This window comes from Manis javanica, chromosome X (assembly GCF_040802235.1).
Source record: "Manis javanica isolate MJ-LG chromosome X, MJ_LKY, whole genome shotgun sequence".
Lineage (NCBI taxonomy): Eukaryota > Metazoa > Chordata > Mammalia > Pholidota > Manidae > Manis > Manis javanica.
In genome coordinates this window covers 989,839-1,004,911 of record NC_133174.1, presented here as the reverse complement: position 1 = coordinate 1,004,911, position 15,073 = coordinate 989,839, and the positions used below count along the sequence as shown (strand labels likewise).

The following is a 15,073-nucleotide window of genomic DNA, read 5'->3' as shown; positions in this document are numbered from 1 at the left end:
ATGGAAATCAAGCCACAGGGGCCTGCGGTCCAGTGGGCGTGTGGCAGAGACCCCCAGCAGCCACGGAGCTCTGGCTGGCCTAGGCTGCCCCCCCTCACCGGCTTCCCGCACGGGTCTGTCTCCCCAGGCAGCGGGCGTGCTGTGTCTTACCCAACAGCGCCTGTGTGAGGTCTGGGATTCAAGGCCCTGCGCTCTACCGTGAAAGCTGACATGTCCTGACCCTCTTTTCTTGTTCCCATAGACCCCGGATGAAGGAGCCTGGACCTCTGTGTACGCAGCTGTCACCCCGGCCCTGGAAGGGGTTGGCGGCCGCTACCTGTACAACGAGAAAGCGACCAAGTCACTGGCGCTCACATACGACCGGGAACTTCAGCGACAGCTGTGGGCCAGAAGCTGCCAGATGACCGGCATCCCGGATGGGAGCGGGGACGCCGACTAGGCGTAGCTGCTGCGTCAGGAAGGCAATGCCTTCAGCCCCCCAAAACCCAGTCTGTGAAGGATCCCGTGTGTGCATTTTCAGAGTCTCCTGTTAGCCGCCCTGCCTGGGGCAGGGAGTCAGGGAGTGAGAGAAACGTTGCTTGTAACCCCGCAGGTGGTTCTCAGCTGTGCATCCTTGATCCCAAAGTGTCAAATTGTTACAGGTGCATCAATAATTAAACCCTGCCACGCACGTGTGCTCATTTTCTGCCTAGAACAGAGCAGGCTTCCGTCACTGCGTTTCTGTAAGGCGAGCGCCTGCAGGGGAGTGTGGTGCAGTCAGGGCACGGCTGGCCGGGAGGGTCCTCGGGCCTTTGTCCGTCTTTGGCATTGACTTGGGTCCCAGAAATGGAGAGACACGAGCTGTCTGTTGGATCGAGGCTCGTGGGACCCCCCATCCTTCTACTCCACTCTCTGGAGACGGTCCCCGTCCACCGGGGGTCGTGACCTCCAGCCAAGGAGCCATGCACATCATATGGTGAGACACACGGGGGGCTCTGTGCATCAGGGATGAGGGAAGGGTCTGGATACCAGTCTCTGTTGGCTCGGGGCAGGGGGGGCAAAGAAATGGGGCCTTACTGTCCACCCACTGTGCAGTTTCCACCCCCTCTGGGCTGCGCCCCATCCTGATGGCCTCTTTGTAGCCCCGTATCCTCTCCTAGAGGGCCAGGTTGTGCTTCAGCTGTGACGCTAGAATAGTCATTCACGTATCGGTGCAAATGCCGTCCCACTGTGTGCTGGTCACACGCCATCACGGCGCACCCAAGGAGAAATGTCCTCTGGGACATGGGACCCCCGCCACCCCCCATATGCAGGTACGGGGGCTTCTCCACCACAGACGTGAAAGCTGGCTCTGCGTACGGGAAGGGGAAGAGGGTGGCGGGTCCTTGGGCTTCATTCCGTGGGCTCAGTAAGGGTTGAATCGTGACCCCCTAAAAAGATAGGTACACATGCCAACCCCAGAACCTGTCCGTGTGGTTGTATTGAAAAGAAGAATCTTTGCAAGTAGAATTAAGATCTTAAGGTGAGGACACCCTCAGGGCATATTCGGTGAGCTAAGCCTATTGTAATCACAGGTTTTCTTATCAGATACAGGCAGAGGAAGATTTGATTACAGAGTGGGAGGAGGTCATGTGACCATGGAGGCAGAGACGGGAGGGATAGGCCACACACACCCAGGGCCACCTGGAGCCCCTAGAAGCTGGCAGAGGCAGGAAGGAGCCTCCCCTGGAGCCTGCCTGGACCTCAGACTTCTGGTCTCCAGAGCTGGGTGGGGGGGGGGATGAATCTTGTGGTTTTTAAGCCAAGTGGCACTTTGTTATGAGACACATGCTTTATACGTGGCCACTTGGTTGTTCCTAGATGTGTGCAGTGGTACAGCGGGGGACAACCTCTGAAAATGATGCCCGCCCCCATCAACAGAACCCGAGTGAATTCCTCTGAACATCAGCGTTTACTTAGCACTCCTTCAACCACATTCAAGACCCCCCGAGCAAGACCGTTTGGAGTGTAGCTTCCATCCTGGGCGCTGGGACCTCCCCCAAAACGCTCAGGCGTCCTGCTAACCCCAACAGCCCAGACTACGGTGCTTGGAAACAGAATCCCTTCCTACATGAATCCAGTTGCAGACGTGCCCTGTCTTAATATTTCTGAACAGCCAGGACCATGCACCCAAACGCAGAATGTTGGATTCTAGGAAGATGCCCACTTTGGGGAGCGTACATGTCATCAAAGAGCCTGTGACAGCTCCAGGTCATTGTACACAAGTGCCAGCTATGTGTGTCATCCTCCCCAGGGTATTTTCCAAGTACAGCTGAGAAACGGCGTGAACCTTGGAGGGCGTTGGCCCCACATTGCTCCTTTTCATTACACAAGACCCTTATGCCTCCGTACCTCCCCAGGAGAGAAAGAACATGGTTCTGGGGACGTTCACAGGTGCCCCAAGCACCTGATCCTGAAGTTCCTGGGAGCTCGGAGTCACTTCCCAACACCTGGAGAAACTGTGGACCGCGGGGTGAGTGAAGGTGCACTGGCGGATGGCGGGCGCTGGTTGGGAGGCTGTCCCCGATGTTAGGGGAGCCAGGAGGGGGTCTGTGTGCACCAGAATGGATGACTTTACATCCCCGGGTGACACTCGGTTCAGTAGTCGGACCCACGATGCTCACGTTTCTCAGTCAACTTGCTCTCTTGTTCCGTCCGTGTAGCAGGAGTTGGGTTCTGGCTCAGCCGTGGGAGGGGCTGCACCATTCATTCATTCTGCATGGGACACAACGGGCTCAGCTCCCTCTGTTCAGATGTGCACTGGACTTGGGGGGCGTCTGTCGTGAACAGGTGGAATGTGCACCTCATGCTGGCTGCCTGGGATGGAGCCCTCCAAGGTGCCCTGGGCTCCATCCAGGGTGGGACAGGCGGGGAGGCTGGATTGGGGACGCTTCTTGGGTTGACCTACAGGTGGCGGTGGTGGAGGATACCCTGTGCCCATTTCCCATTGAGGCTGAGCATTCGGAAAAGTCGAGTCTTGCATGGGGTGCCGTCTGTAAGCCTTTGGGTCTCTGTCTTCCCGACTCCTCCTCTATTGAGGGGTGATCCTAAAATGCACCTTCTGTGTCCGGGTTTGCAGAGAGGAGTGCGAGACCTATGCATCATGTCTGAGGGATGCTCAGGGATAAATAGATGCCGTGTTGGTTTTATATCCACACTGTGCACTCATCTAATTTGTCATTTAAGAGGAGAAGCTACTTGGAGTCATATTTGCTCAAGTCTGGGTGCCGGTATCCTTGGCATTGGGCTTAAACTCAGTAGCTCATTTACTACAATGCAAATGCGTCCTGGATTCCAGCATGTCACCCTGAGGGGCAGAAGGGGAGCATGTCTGTGTTGTAAAAAGCTGGTGGACTCCCGAGTCTCTGGGGCTCTTCAACGAAGCCCCTTCTTGGTCCAGGAATGGACCTTGACCAATCTTTGCGTTTATTGCTAACTTAACCACTTTTGCTTCTATCAATAACGGCCATCTTTTCCCTCTAATCTTTCCTAACAGGTCTTTCTCTTCATTCTGGGTTGTATTGTCTAGCTCCCTGACCTGAAGCGTGCCATTTATTTTTTACATTTCTGACCAGCGCCTACTATGTGACTGATTTCTCCCCATTCCTTGGCGTTCCTCTCATAGATACATACCCACCCATTGCTCATCGTCCCCTCCGGATGAGTTTATGGGTTACTTAAAAAGGCATTTTTGAATTCCTGCATATACAGAATTTAAAATAATTTTATTCTCATGGGTCCAGGAATGCATTCAAAAAGCGTGTTGGGTCTGATTCACCCAGAACTACATGTATTGACCTTCAAGGACTCTGCCCATGTCTGGTCTACCAGGAGCCCCTGTGTGGGGTGCAGGGAAAAACTCTTATTATTCAAAACATCCTGCAAAAAAAACATAGCATGGTAACGGAGGGGGATCATTGTTTTAGGGAGAAATACTCACTTTATTTTTCTGGCTTTATTGAGGGTGGTGACAAAAAATCGTATGTGGCTGAAGGTGTTTGACATGATGTTTTGATGCACATACACACCGGGAGATGTCTGTTGCCGACTGCCTAACGTGGGCAAGGGATGTCCTGTTCTGTTCAGTGGGTCTTTGTGTGGCTGTAAGACGCAGAGGAGAGGATGGATTTGCAAGGGTTTTAAGGCTGTGAAGCATCCTTTCTTTGGGACTCAGCTGCCATTTGGGGCTTGGTCTAAATCAGGTCAAGTGTACCTGTTAATGTGGCTGCCCTTCCAGCGGCCCCACGGGTTTTCGACAGGAATGCATGCAAAGCGGGGGAACTGCACACCGAATGGACTTACCTGGGGCATGTAAGAGGGGGAGGCCAGCGTGGGAGACTTGTCACAGGAGCAGGACAGGCCTACCCAGCGTAGAATGTTCCCACCGTCCACGTGACTTCTCAGTGTCAGCTCTGATGTCCGTGCAGGTGAATATCCTATTTATAATTAACCCAAGTCTAAACGTAACTCTGTGTCCACATAAACACAAGGGATTGAATTTCCCAGGCAGGCAGCCACTGCACTGATAGAATATGATCCTTGGTTCAATTATCCTCCATTTACGGGTATGCAAATCACGCTCCTGGCATTTGGGTTCCCAGCGCAGCATGCTTGGGGCAGCCTCCGTTGGCCGCCGGCACTCTCTTGGGCATCCGTCATACAGGGCCAAGCATCTTCCTGCTTCACACCTGCGAGAATTGACACATTTGATGTGCCTCCCCTTTTATTATAAGTTACATCATGTGGACATTATTTAATGTGACACCCGATGCAATTTGTGGCTATCATTTAACATGTCTCCACGTGGTAGCATCTACAATTTTAGGACAGGAACGGCTGCATTCCAAACGCATCCACATGTGTCCCTGTGATGAAACGTTATTGGACCATGAAAAAGGAATGCAGGGCCCACCACACACACCCCACAGTGTGGCCGAGTCCTGGCCAAGCCCATCACTGAGGGAGCAGGTCCCCCTGGATTCTGCAGATGCGGCCGTCTGCCAGCTGGGAAACAATGTAAACGAGGGCTCCATCTCTAGCCAAACCCCCAAAATGAAGGAAGCCGGACACAAAAGGCCACACGCTGTATGATTCCATGTCTACAAAATACCCAGTTTAGTTCAGTCTAAAGAAGTGGGGTAAAGATTAGTGGTTGCCCAGAACTGCAGGGAGCAAAGTGGAATCAGTGGTCTTGGGGGACGGCCTCTCCTTTTGGGGGGATGGAATGTTCTAGAACCAGATTGAACTGGTGGTGCACACCCTGTGAATGTGCTTAATGTCCCTGAATTATTCCCCTTCGATGGTTAAGTTCATGTCAGATGAATTTCCCCTCCGTAACATAATACATTTACCCTGAAGGGCGTGCAGGGGCCTCAAGCAATGTTCTGCACTTCCTCTCAGCCCCACGCACCGGGCGCTCAAGCACGAGGCTTTGAACCGGTCTGAATGGACAGGGGCCAGAGCGAGTGTGCGGCGCCCCTGCGCTCTGCTGTCTCCCTTATGCACAGATCCCTTAAGCGATCGTGCCCCTCGGGGCAGCTTAGCTGGTTTCCCGGGGGCCAAGAGGGCCGTGTTTTCTGAGAAGTCTAGGAGGCGATGATCGCATTAGCCTTGTCAGATTAGAAATTCTAAGAATAGGGATTATGCCCAGCTCCCATCTGCCTCAGCTGCGATCTTGAGATGCAGGCGGGATCCCCACGCTGAGCTGTTGGGATATTAACATCCTGTCATAGAGATTGTCCAGCCCACAAGGTAGTTTTGGGGTTCATCTTTGCAAATAATTACTACCAGTATTAGGTACCTTGGCAAAAACCACTGGGTCACAACAGGGGACACACGGTTTCTGCTTGGGAAGCGCCTCTTTCATGCCAGGATATTTCCAAGGTGGCTTGCTTTGCAGGCACAGCTTGCTGATCATGGGTCATCAAACCATTCCTGTGCACGTGGAGTTGAGGTCCCGGGAAGAATTCATCCCTCCCCTCGCAGGTCCTTTCTGCATGATAGTAACGCTGCATTGCGTGTTTGCACATTTAGAAGGTGACATCGGGGCAGTCTAGTCTCAAAACTGTTCCCTCCCCAGCCTCTGGGGTGGCCTCCAAGCAACTGGGGCCATAGATCTGAATACAAATGGCTGCTGGCAGCATCTCTTTCTTCCTGTGACCTTCGTGCATCATTGCCAATGGCAGGAAGGTTTCCAGGCTCCCTCGTAGCAAACATCCTCTTCGAAAACTCCGACACCCTCTCAGGGCAAAGACAGTAAAACAGGATGACGACCAGCAACCTTCAAAACGGAAATGAATGGGTCCAAGTTGGATTCCTCATTTTTTTGCAAGTGTCTGAAAATTCTATCCATGCAAGTTTTTTGAAGTACCGAAGCCAAGTAAAATATGACAGTCGGATTTCCTAGGACTGGAGCAACCTTCGAGGTGTGGCATGAAGGGTGATGCACCCTTCCTGCGGCTGGAGGGAGTTAAAACACAGATGGGGGAGTTCATCCATCCCATCCTGAAGGGGAGGTGGGCGATTTCATCCATCTTGACCTTTGACATGTGCTCACAAAGCAGGTGGGCGACGGCTAGACTCTTCAGCCAGCACTGGCTTTGGGGAGCCGTGGTTCCTTGAGAGACGCCAGCGCAGCACACCCTTGGGAAGTTGTGCAGGAGTGGGGGTGGGTTCAGGGCCATTAGCGTTTCTTTTCCTTTGCTTTTCCCTTGGAGAAGACGCTCAGTCTCTTTCACAGAGACAGTCAGCACCTAGAGAAGCCGAAAGGAAGGACCTTCGGCTCCTTGCTCACACTGAGCAGGTGGAGGTCCATGAGGAGCCCTCTACCCAAGACGTGGAGTGCATCGGCCCCAAATCCTAAAGCTGCCCTGGGAAAACCCAAGACCCTGAAGGGAACCCCTGCTTCCCACCACATTCCCCTCTCCAAACCTCTTCTCTTACATTTATTTTCTTATGAGAAATAGTGCAGTTCCACCGAAAAGAGGTCTGACTCAGGGGTCCCAAAAGAGCCTTAGATTTGATACAGTTTCCTCAATTATGTTGAGAAGGTCCATGAATTTACTTACTGACTTATTTATTCTTTGCACAAATATTAATAGAGCGTGTATTGCTTTTGCACCTGAAATACTGCAGCAGCTGAGACAGGAAGCCACGATGGGCAGACAAAAGACATGAGGTAGCGATAAATATTGAGGGAGAAGTAGAAATGGGTGAAGAAGGATATGAAATGGAATTGGGGTTTCACGATAGCTGGCTCCACACAATTTCTCTACGCCTGTGCCGTGCCCCACAGGACACACAGCTCTAGTTTCTGCCCAGAGAGAAGTCCCATCAGACAGAGAGATGCATTTGCCTTTGGATTGTACTGGCTTATTTTTTTTTCTTCACCCAAGAGCTCAATATCTGTGCTTTGTAATGTTTATTTCCCCTTTGGTACCGAGGTTAAAGTTTTAAAGTGATGATTCGTTATCCCAGGAAGCGTGGCGTCCCCATGGGGATGCGGGGTGTGAGCAATGCCGGGGCCAGCGGCCAGGCTGATGTTGTTTTCCCCCGGTCCCTGGGGACATGAGCTCATTTGGAATCAGTGAAGATGGATTTGGTCCATTTATCCTCAATAAGAGGAGGTCTGGCCCCCTGGGCACCTGCAGCAGCTGGCTGGAGATGGTCATGCCAGCCTCGTGGGTGAGTCCCGGCTCTCGGTGCTGCATTGCTCCCCTGCTGCCCCCTCCCCGGGCCCCCTGCCCCCAAGCACGGAGAGAAAGACAGGGAGGGCCTTCTTTTAGGTAAGGGTGAGGAAGGAGCAGAGACGCAGAACCTGTACCTCCGAACTGCCGCAGCTCTTGTGCATTTCCTGGGAGTGAATCATGGCGACTGCAGCCCGTGCCACCCAGTCAAGGCCCTGTGGCCTCCAAGGGCTTACAGTGACGGTGAGATTTGCACGCACTCAGCCCTTGGTCAGACGGTGGAGCTGGGGTGTAGGACGGAGCCCCAGAGCACATGGCCTCTGGCTGGATGGACTACCTTCTGTATCAGTCGGGGTTCCCCAGAGAAACAGAGCCAACGGCAAGTGATAAATAATAAGTAGGGAGATAGAGAGACACAGACAGGTAGCTAGGTAGGTAGAGAGACAGGGAGACAGAGATACATAGAGAGAAAGATTTAAGTGCAGGATCTGAAATGAGGTTGTCCTGGATGAAGGTGGCCCTCAATGCAATGACAGGTCACAGACATAGACACAGAGGAGAAGCCATGTGGAGACAGAGGCAGAGATGGGAGGGATGTGGCCACATGCCCAGGGCTGCCTGGGGCCCCCAGAAGCTGGAAGAGGCAGGAAGGAGCCTCTCCTGGAGCCTGGGGAGGGAGCACAGACGGCTCTGCCCCACCTGGACCTCAGAGCACCCCCCTGGACCTCAGACATCTGGTCTCCAGAGCTGGGGAGGATAATTCCTGTGGTTTAAGTCCCTGGTTTGTGGCCACCCTCAGAAATCAATATTTATATATTTGTGTGTGTATAATATTAAGTGAGGCAGCATTTGTGTGTGTTAAGTAGTGCAAGGTGGGGCATTTCCAGGAAGAAGAGAGCCTCCTGGTGTGGGTGGTGTCATGTTGGAAAAGGCCCAGGTTAGGAGTTCGAGGCCCAGATTCGAACCTGGCTGAGCTGTTGGGCAGCCAGGGGGCCCTGAGGAAGACACCCCTTGGGGAAGCAGGTGGCATCTCTGTGTAGGGTCTTGACTCGGTCAAATGATGCCATGAGTCATTGATGGGGCACAAGAAGTTCAATCGAAAGCGGGAGAAGAGCGTTCAACTGGATATTGGACCAAGAAATTGACCTCATTCTACAGGTAGCAGAGGGCACCCCACATGGTGCTGAATTAAGGGAATGATGAGATCCAATCTCTTTCAGAAAACCCAGCTTCCTCCTTCTCACTCTCTGCTCCATTGCGCTAGAGGGGAGACATGACAAAACTCAGTAATGGCACCAGACAAGGACAGATGGTTTTCTACAGTGTGGGGTCCACGTTAGCATATACCCATCAAGTCCGGTACGTTCACGTGCAAAGACATGAGGTTCATTAAGCTCATTATTAATGACTGTAGCCACCGTGTTCAGAAAAATGCCTGACGGAATGATCTCTTTGTTCACATCAACATTCACGTCCATGATTTCCGTCAGCAGCCGCCTACCCCGACATAGGGCGATGATGCCCTGGTAACACGTTTGCCCGCCAGCTCCCAGGACTGGAGAATATTCTGCAGCCAGACGCCACACATATCCTCTGTTTGGTTTCCTTTAAACCAAGAATCTCTCTCTGCTTCCTGGAGGGATTAAAAGGGGAGTTTTTGAAGCAGTTCCTGACACTGAATAAAGGCTTGCTTACTCATTACTTTTTTAAAAGGTGGACATTTTTCATTGTTAACCAGTATTACCTGTTTTCAAGAAAATCCTATCACATTCGATTTAAGGAAGATGGATAGCATCTGGTTGTGCCCACAGACTCTTAGAAACCTTTGCAAATGCACAGCCCGGGATTGCTCATGGGGACGCAGTAGAAATGGATGAATAAGTACAACAGTGGCTGCATTTCTGCCAGGCTGCCTGTTTCCAAGGAGGGGAGTTTCATTTCAGGGATGAAATGAAATAACTGTGGACATCTCTGAACGGAAACACATTCTGCACCTGTCTGCTCACAGGGCCCTAAATTTTACCGAAATTGTTGACCTCCTCCCTTGGTGTCCTTACATCAATACGTTTTATAGCCTCGTCAGAATCTGTAATTTTGTGAGTAACACAACATAAATCACGGCTTGTAAATTCACGTTCTAAAAATGCAATGAACAGCCTGGTAGCATAGTAAGAGGTTTATGCGCTTGTTCGTTCAGTGTGCTATACGTGCGTACCCCATGTGGAAAATGCACTCAGCTTTGGAGACAAGGGGAGGCTATTTTGTCCAACCAGAGGTTCCAATCCACTAGCCTTCGCTACTGCCCCGTCACAGAGAAGGGAAACCTGAGCCACCCGGTGCTCAGTCGTGGAGAACCCAGCCCATCTGCGCTAGCATGACTTGGAAGAAATTTACTACAGGGCATATATATTTTCACTGAGCTATAATTCACACATTTTTTTCATCCAGGGGTGGGCATGTGGGCTGTGTCTGTTTATAAATGATTCTGGTGTAAACATTTGTGTACAAGTGCTTTGTGAATATGCATTTCCAGTTCTTGGCCAGCTCTATACCTATGTGGAGACTTCCTGACTTACAGGGTAATTCTGTGCTTACCCTTTTGGGGAGCTCGCCAAACTGTTTTTCCCAAGTGGCCGTATTGTGTTACATTGGTACCAGTGACGTAGGGAAGATCCTCATGTGTTCACATCATCACCAAAACATGCTGTGGTCTGTCATCTTTATGAAAACCATCATGGTGTGTGTGGGAAGTGTCACCTCACTGAGGGACTTACTCGCGTTTCCCTAATGGCTAATGATGTGGAACATCTTTCCAAATGCTTTCCGGAATTTTTTTTCTTTTTTTTTTTTTTTTTTTTTTTTTGCCTAAAAAATGAAACACCTCCGTGGTTGCAAATAGAGGCATGGCTTCTACATTGATAATAAACCTGTTTTTGGCATTCCTATCCTAAGAGATGAGAGGGGATGCCTGGGCCTCAGCCGTGTAGGTCACCCTGAAATAGGGGGGAAGGTGTGTCCATTGCCAAACCATAATAACCACTGAATCTCGTATTCCACAACTTCGAAGTCCACTGTTGTCAAGAGCACACGGATCTCTGTGGTTCGGGTTCCAATTCTCATATCACCTCATAGATATTTCTGCTTTTTTATTATTCTATTTCCTCATCTTGTGAAGCACACCTGTAACCACAACCTCGTAGGAGTTCTTGGAGATTCAAGTCATCGAGGAGACCATTTCCCAGGTGTGGCTTGAGAAACATCTGTGAACAAAACAGTGAAAGGTCCTCACCTTTGTATTGCTCCTGGGGATGGTGACCAATTGGCCTGAAAATCACATATTATTATGTCATAATAATGATACATAAGGGAAGGGACCAGAGGTTTGGAAAAAACACATCCAAGTTAAAGGATCGCGAGGGCTGGGAGGGGGGGTGTTTGCAGAATTAAATGGAATAGTCAATCTCGGTCTTACCGAAAGATAAAATAGTATGAAATAAAGGATGCAGGATCGCCCATGCTGTGAGGTCAGTCAGCGTGCCATAATCCTCCTCACCAACACCGATGTGATCGCCACCAGGTGAGCCGAGGTTAGAAACCTCTGAGTGGCCAGACACCAGCTCAGATGTTCGGCGTTGTGGAGGAAAAAGCCAAAAACGAATCCCAGTGGAAAATAGCTCCAGTATTCCCCAAGCTGGGAAGCATCAGAGAAAACTATTTTACCCTGTCCTGTAGTCCAAACTCACGCAGCAGACAGCACTGCCTTTAACTGGAGGCAGCAGCCAAGAAAGCGGGATGTGTCCCGGATTCTACGTGCCCAAGAGGCTCCTGAGGATTCTGTCTCCTTCATCGGCACCCTGGGGCTGCTGCTGTTGGAGGTCTGACAGCTGCATTCATTAGGAAGAAACCAGGACGGCGGGCACCCAGCTGAACAGGCCCCTTGCCCCCTGTCCTGAACAGATTTGCCCAAAGCTCATTTCCTGAGGCCACCGTGCAGCCCTCCGGTAATACACACCTTGAGGGACGTGGCGGAGGACATGTGCCCTTCACTTGCTGTAGATGCCAATACCAGTTGAACGCTCCCTGTCGCCCGGCCACAGGGCTGTGCCGAGCAGTTGAATGCAGACATCGCAGAATGTGACATTCCTGAATTTGACTTCAACACGGGATGATTCCCACCTCACGCTGCTGCCGGGAAGTTCAAAAAGAAAAAAGGCGTGTTGTGCACAACACTTTGGTGCAATGGTTCTCTTGTAATAATACCATGTGTTTTTATGAAATTCAGCAGCTTGGAGATAGTGCTCGTGTAAGCGAGGCTCTGCTTACCACCGGCAGGGAGACACGAACCACACATATTCTTAGCCCTACAGTGGCGTCTTCATCGGCTGGATGGAGTGCGCCCTGGAAGGTCGTCCTGAAGCCCGGTGCCGGACGGGCTGGTCTGGGATCCTGGCAGAGGCCCTGTCTTTGCACAGTAAAGGGAGGAGAGAGTTCAGGCTTCCACACTGTGAAAATTTCTAATCGTGGTCCAAATGCCCATTCCTCTGCCTGGATGGACTTCTGACACCTCCCACTTCTGCGCGGCCATGATTCTTGGTGCCTCTTGCCCAGTGTATCGGTGTGATGGGGCTGCCATAAGAGACCAGAGATGTGGCAGCCTGAAAAACACCCCTATATGTCCCCCGTCTGGAGGCTGGAGCCCGAGGTCCGGGTGTGGGCAGGGCTGGGCCTCCTAAGCCTGGTACACACGGTAGGCGTGTGCACAGCATCCTCTCCCTGTGTCCTCACGGGGTCGTCCCTCTGTGCCTGTCTGTGTCCTCATCCCCTCTTGTTATAGGGACACCACTCCTATGGGATCAGGACCCACCCTATGACCTCATTTACCCCAATCCCCTCTTTAAAGACCCATCTCCAAATACAGCCTCATCCTGAGGTCCTGGAGGTGAGAGCTTCACCATACAGATTTTAGGGGGACAGGGTACAGCCTATAACACTGGGTGGGTGATTCTTGTCCAAGGAAGCCACGCTCTTCAAGGCAGGTCCCATGTCTTTGGCTTCCCTTGGGGTCCTTCGCTTAGTCAGCATCCCATAAACATATCTTATTCTTCAATGAATTGCAGCTGGGGAGGCATTTCAACACCACCTGAGGTGGGACCAAAGCTCAAAACAGACGCCCTGGCCAGACGGTAATGAGCAGGCACAGAAAGGTGCTCATTAGCTGTTCTTTTACGGATGCCCCCCCTTCAGTAACAGAGGAGAGACCAGTACCCCACAAAAGGCATCCCTGTGTTGCCCTGATCCCACACTCTGAGCTGAGGATACAGGACTTGACCATCTGTACCTGGTGTTGCAAATTGCATCCCTAAGTTGGAGGGCGTGGGGGTGGCGGTCCTCAGCAGGATGGCGGAAGGTCCATGGAGGGGAGCAGGGAACAGGGAGACTGAAGGAAACCCCCGGAAGGGGCTTTGTAGGTCCTTATCCACACCCAGACCTGCCCAGGGAACAATCGCCACCAAAAGATAATGTGTCCACAGTGAATGCATAGTCAATTTTTTTGCTCAAGAAGACACAAATACATCATAAATTACCACTGAACGAGTAGTAGCATTGTTTGGCCCTTTATCGCCTCCTTCTTAAGAAGACAGATGCACCAAAGTTCTGGGGATGCGTGAACTTCTTTGATATCAAAACCGAGCTCTGTGGCTCAGTGCGATTGAAAATGACTGATGTCCGTGGCTTCGTGGAGCAGGTGGCTTCCAGGCGGGGTCTTGACAGTGAATTAACGTGAGACGTGCTCAGTAAGACCAATGTCAGATTCTGACCAGATGCTCTGACCAGACATTTGGGGACACAAAACTGCTTTAAAATTCAGGTTTATTATTATTTGGGTACAGGAACGCCAGCAAACTGGGACACGGCTGCCATTGAGGAGACGGTTTGTATGCGAGATCTACGGCACTGTTTCTATACTGAGCAATATGGAGTTGAAGCCTTGGAAGTTGCTGAGGGGTTTCACCTTGAGTGCTCTTAAAACAAAAAAATAATGGTACCTATTTGAGATGATTGGATATTTGTAAATTAGCTTGGTTTGGGCAATTTTTTTAATGCTATATACCAGATACACACACACACAGACATATCAAGTTGCACCTTAAATATATACAATTTTAATGGTCTGTTTTTCCTCCGTAAAGATGGGGAGAAAAGAGATGGTTACTCAGTAACCAAGAGAAGGGGGGCATGGCACTGGGGTCCATCGGAGGCAGAGGTCGGGGGGGAACATGGACGGGATCCTTTATTGTGGTTTCTGCGGAAGGAACAGGGGGGCCTAGTGAGCAGATGGAGGGCTGCTGGCTTGAATGATCTCAGCGGGCTCTTGGGCATAGGAACGTCCCTTGTTGTCTAGCCCCTGGCCCTGCAGAGATGAGGGCAGGTAGATGGTGGCCTGCGGTGTGACAGCCCCATGCCGGACGTGGTGAGGTGTGTGGGCTCTGGACTGCCGGCTGCTTGTATGAAAGCTGTGCTTTTCGGGGAGCCGTTGCTTTCTCTAGGAATTTGCCAGCCCTGGGAAGGGCCATCCCTCTGGGGTCAGCAAGACCCCGAGACATCAATGCATCAGAAATACAAAAACTAGAAAATGGCTTATTGTAAGACCCTCCTCCCGTCTGTGGAAGGGCACTTATCTAAGCGCTAGTTTCTTCCAAGGAGGCCCTTCAGGGGCAGGGGTAAGGGGTCTAGACATACCAAGCCATGGAAAAGCGCTGTTTTCTGGAAACACATGGATTTGTGCTTTGAAAGGGAAACTCCATTACCTGGCCATGCTTGTCTTATCCATCCTTTTAGGAAACAGCCCATCCAACACATATGGCTTTGCTCATATACAAGCACCTGATTTTAATTACTGGGAAACAGAATAATGGCACAACTTGACCTGACTGCATCGTTCACTGGCTGTGACCAGGTAGATGTTCATCTTTGTTCCTTTTTACACTTTCAAAGTCTTCAATTACATTGGAAGTTTCCTTCCAACGCGCTCAGAAAAAAGAAGGTACGTTCCCTCTAAGGTTCTCACTTTTTAAAGGGTGTTTTTGTAAACCATTCCCTTCTATACCTTTGGCATCCGCAATCCCAAATGCCTGGCTCTCTGGCTATCGGAAAAGAGGAGCAGACCCACAGAATACCCACTGCAAGTTCTCATTCTGTAGCTTCTTCCCCCAAAATGTCTCCTTTCCACGGGAGACAGGGAAACCATGTCCCGAGGGTACCGAATCTTTCTTGATGACGGTAACGGTGATGCCCTTGATCTCGCATGCCATTCTCCTCAACAGACAGGGAAGGAACGCTCGGATTTCTTAGCACCCTGCCTGGTGCTG

At 51.2% G+C, this 15,073-nt stretch overlaps 1 protein-coding gene across 1 annotated transcript in view; it reads left to right on the top strand.

Moving 5' to 3' along the window:
* DHRSX (dehydrogenase/reductase X-linked) overlaps positions 1-670 on the top strand; it is a 109,049-nt gene extending 108,379 nt beyond the window's left edge. The window contains exon 7 of the mRNA XM_073227704.1: positions 242-670. Within this exon, the coding sequence (XP_073083805.1) occupies positions 242-439 (198 nt within the window). The 3' untranslated portion in view covers positions 440-670. The remainder of the gene's footprint in view (positions 1-241) is intronic.
* The last annotated feature ends 14,403 nt before the right edge of the window (positions 671-15,073 follow it).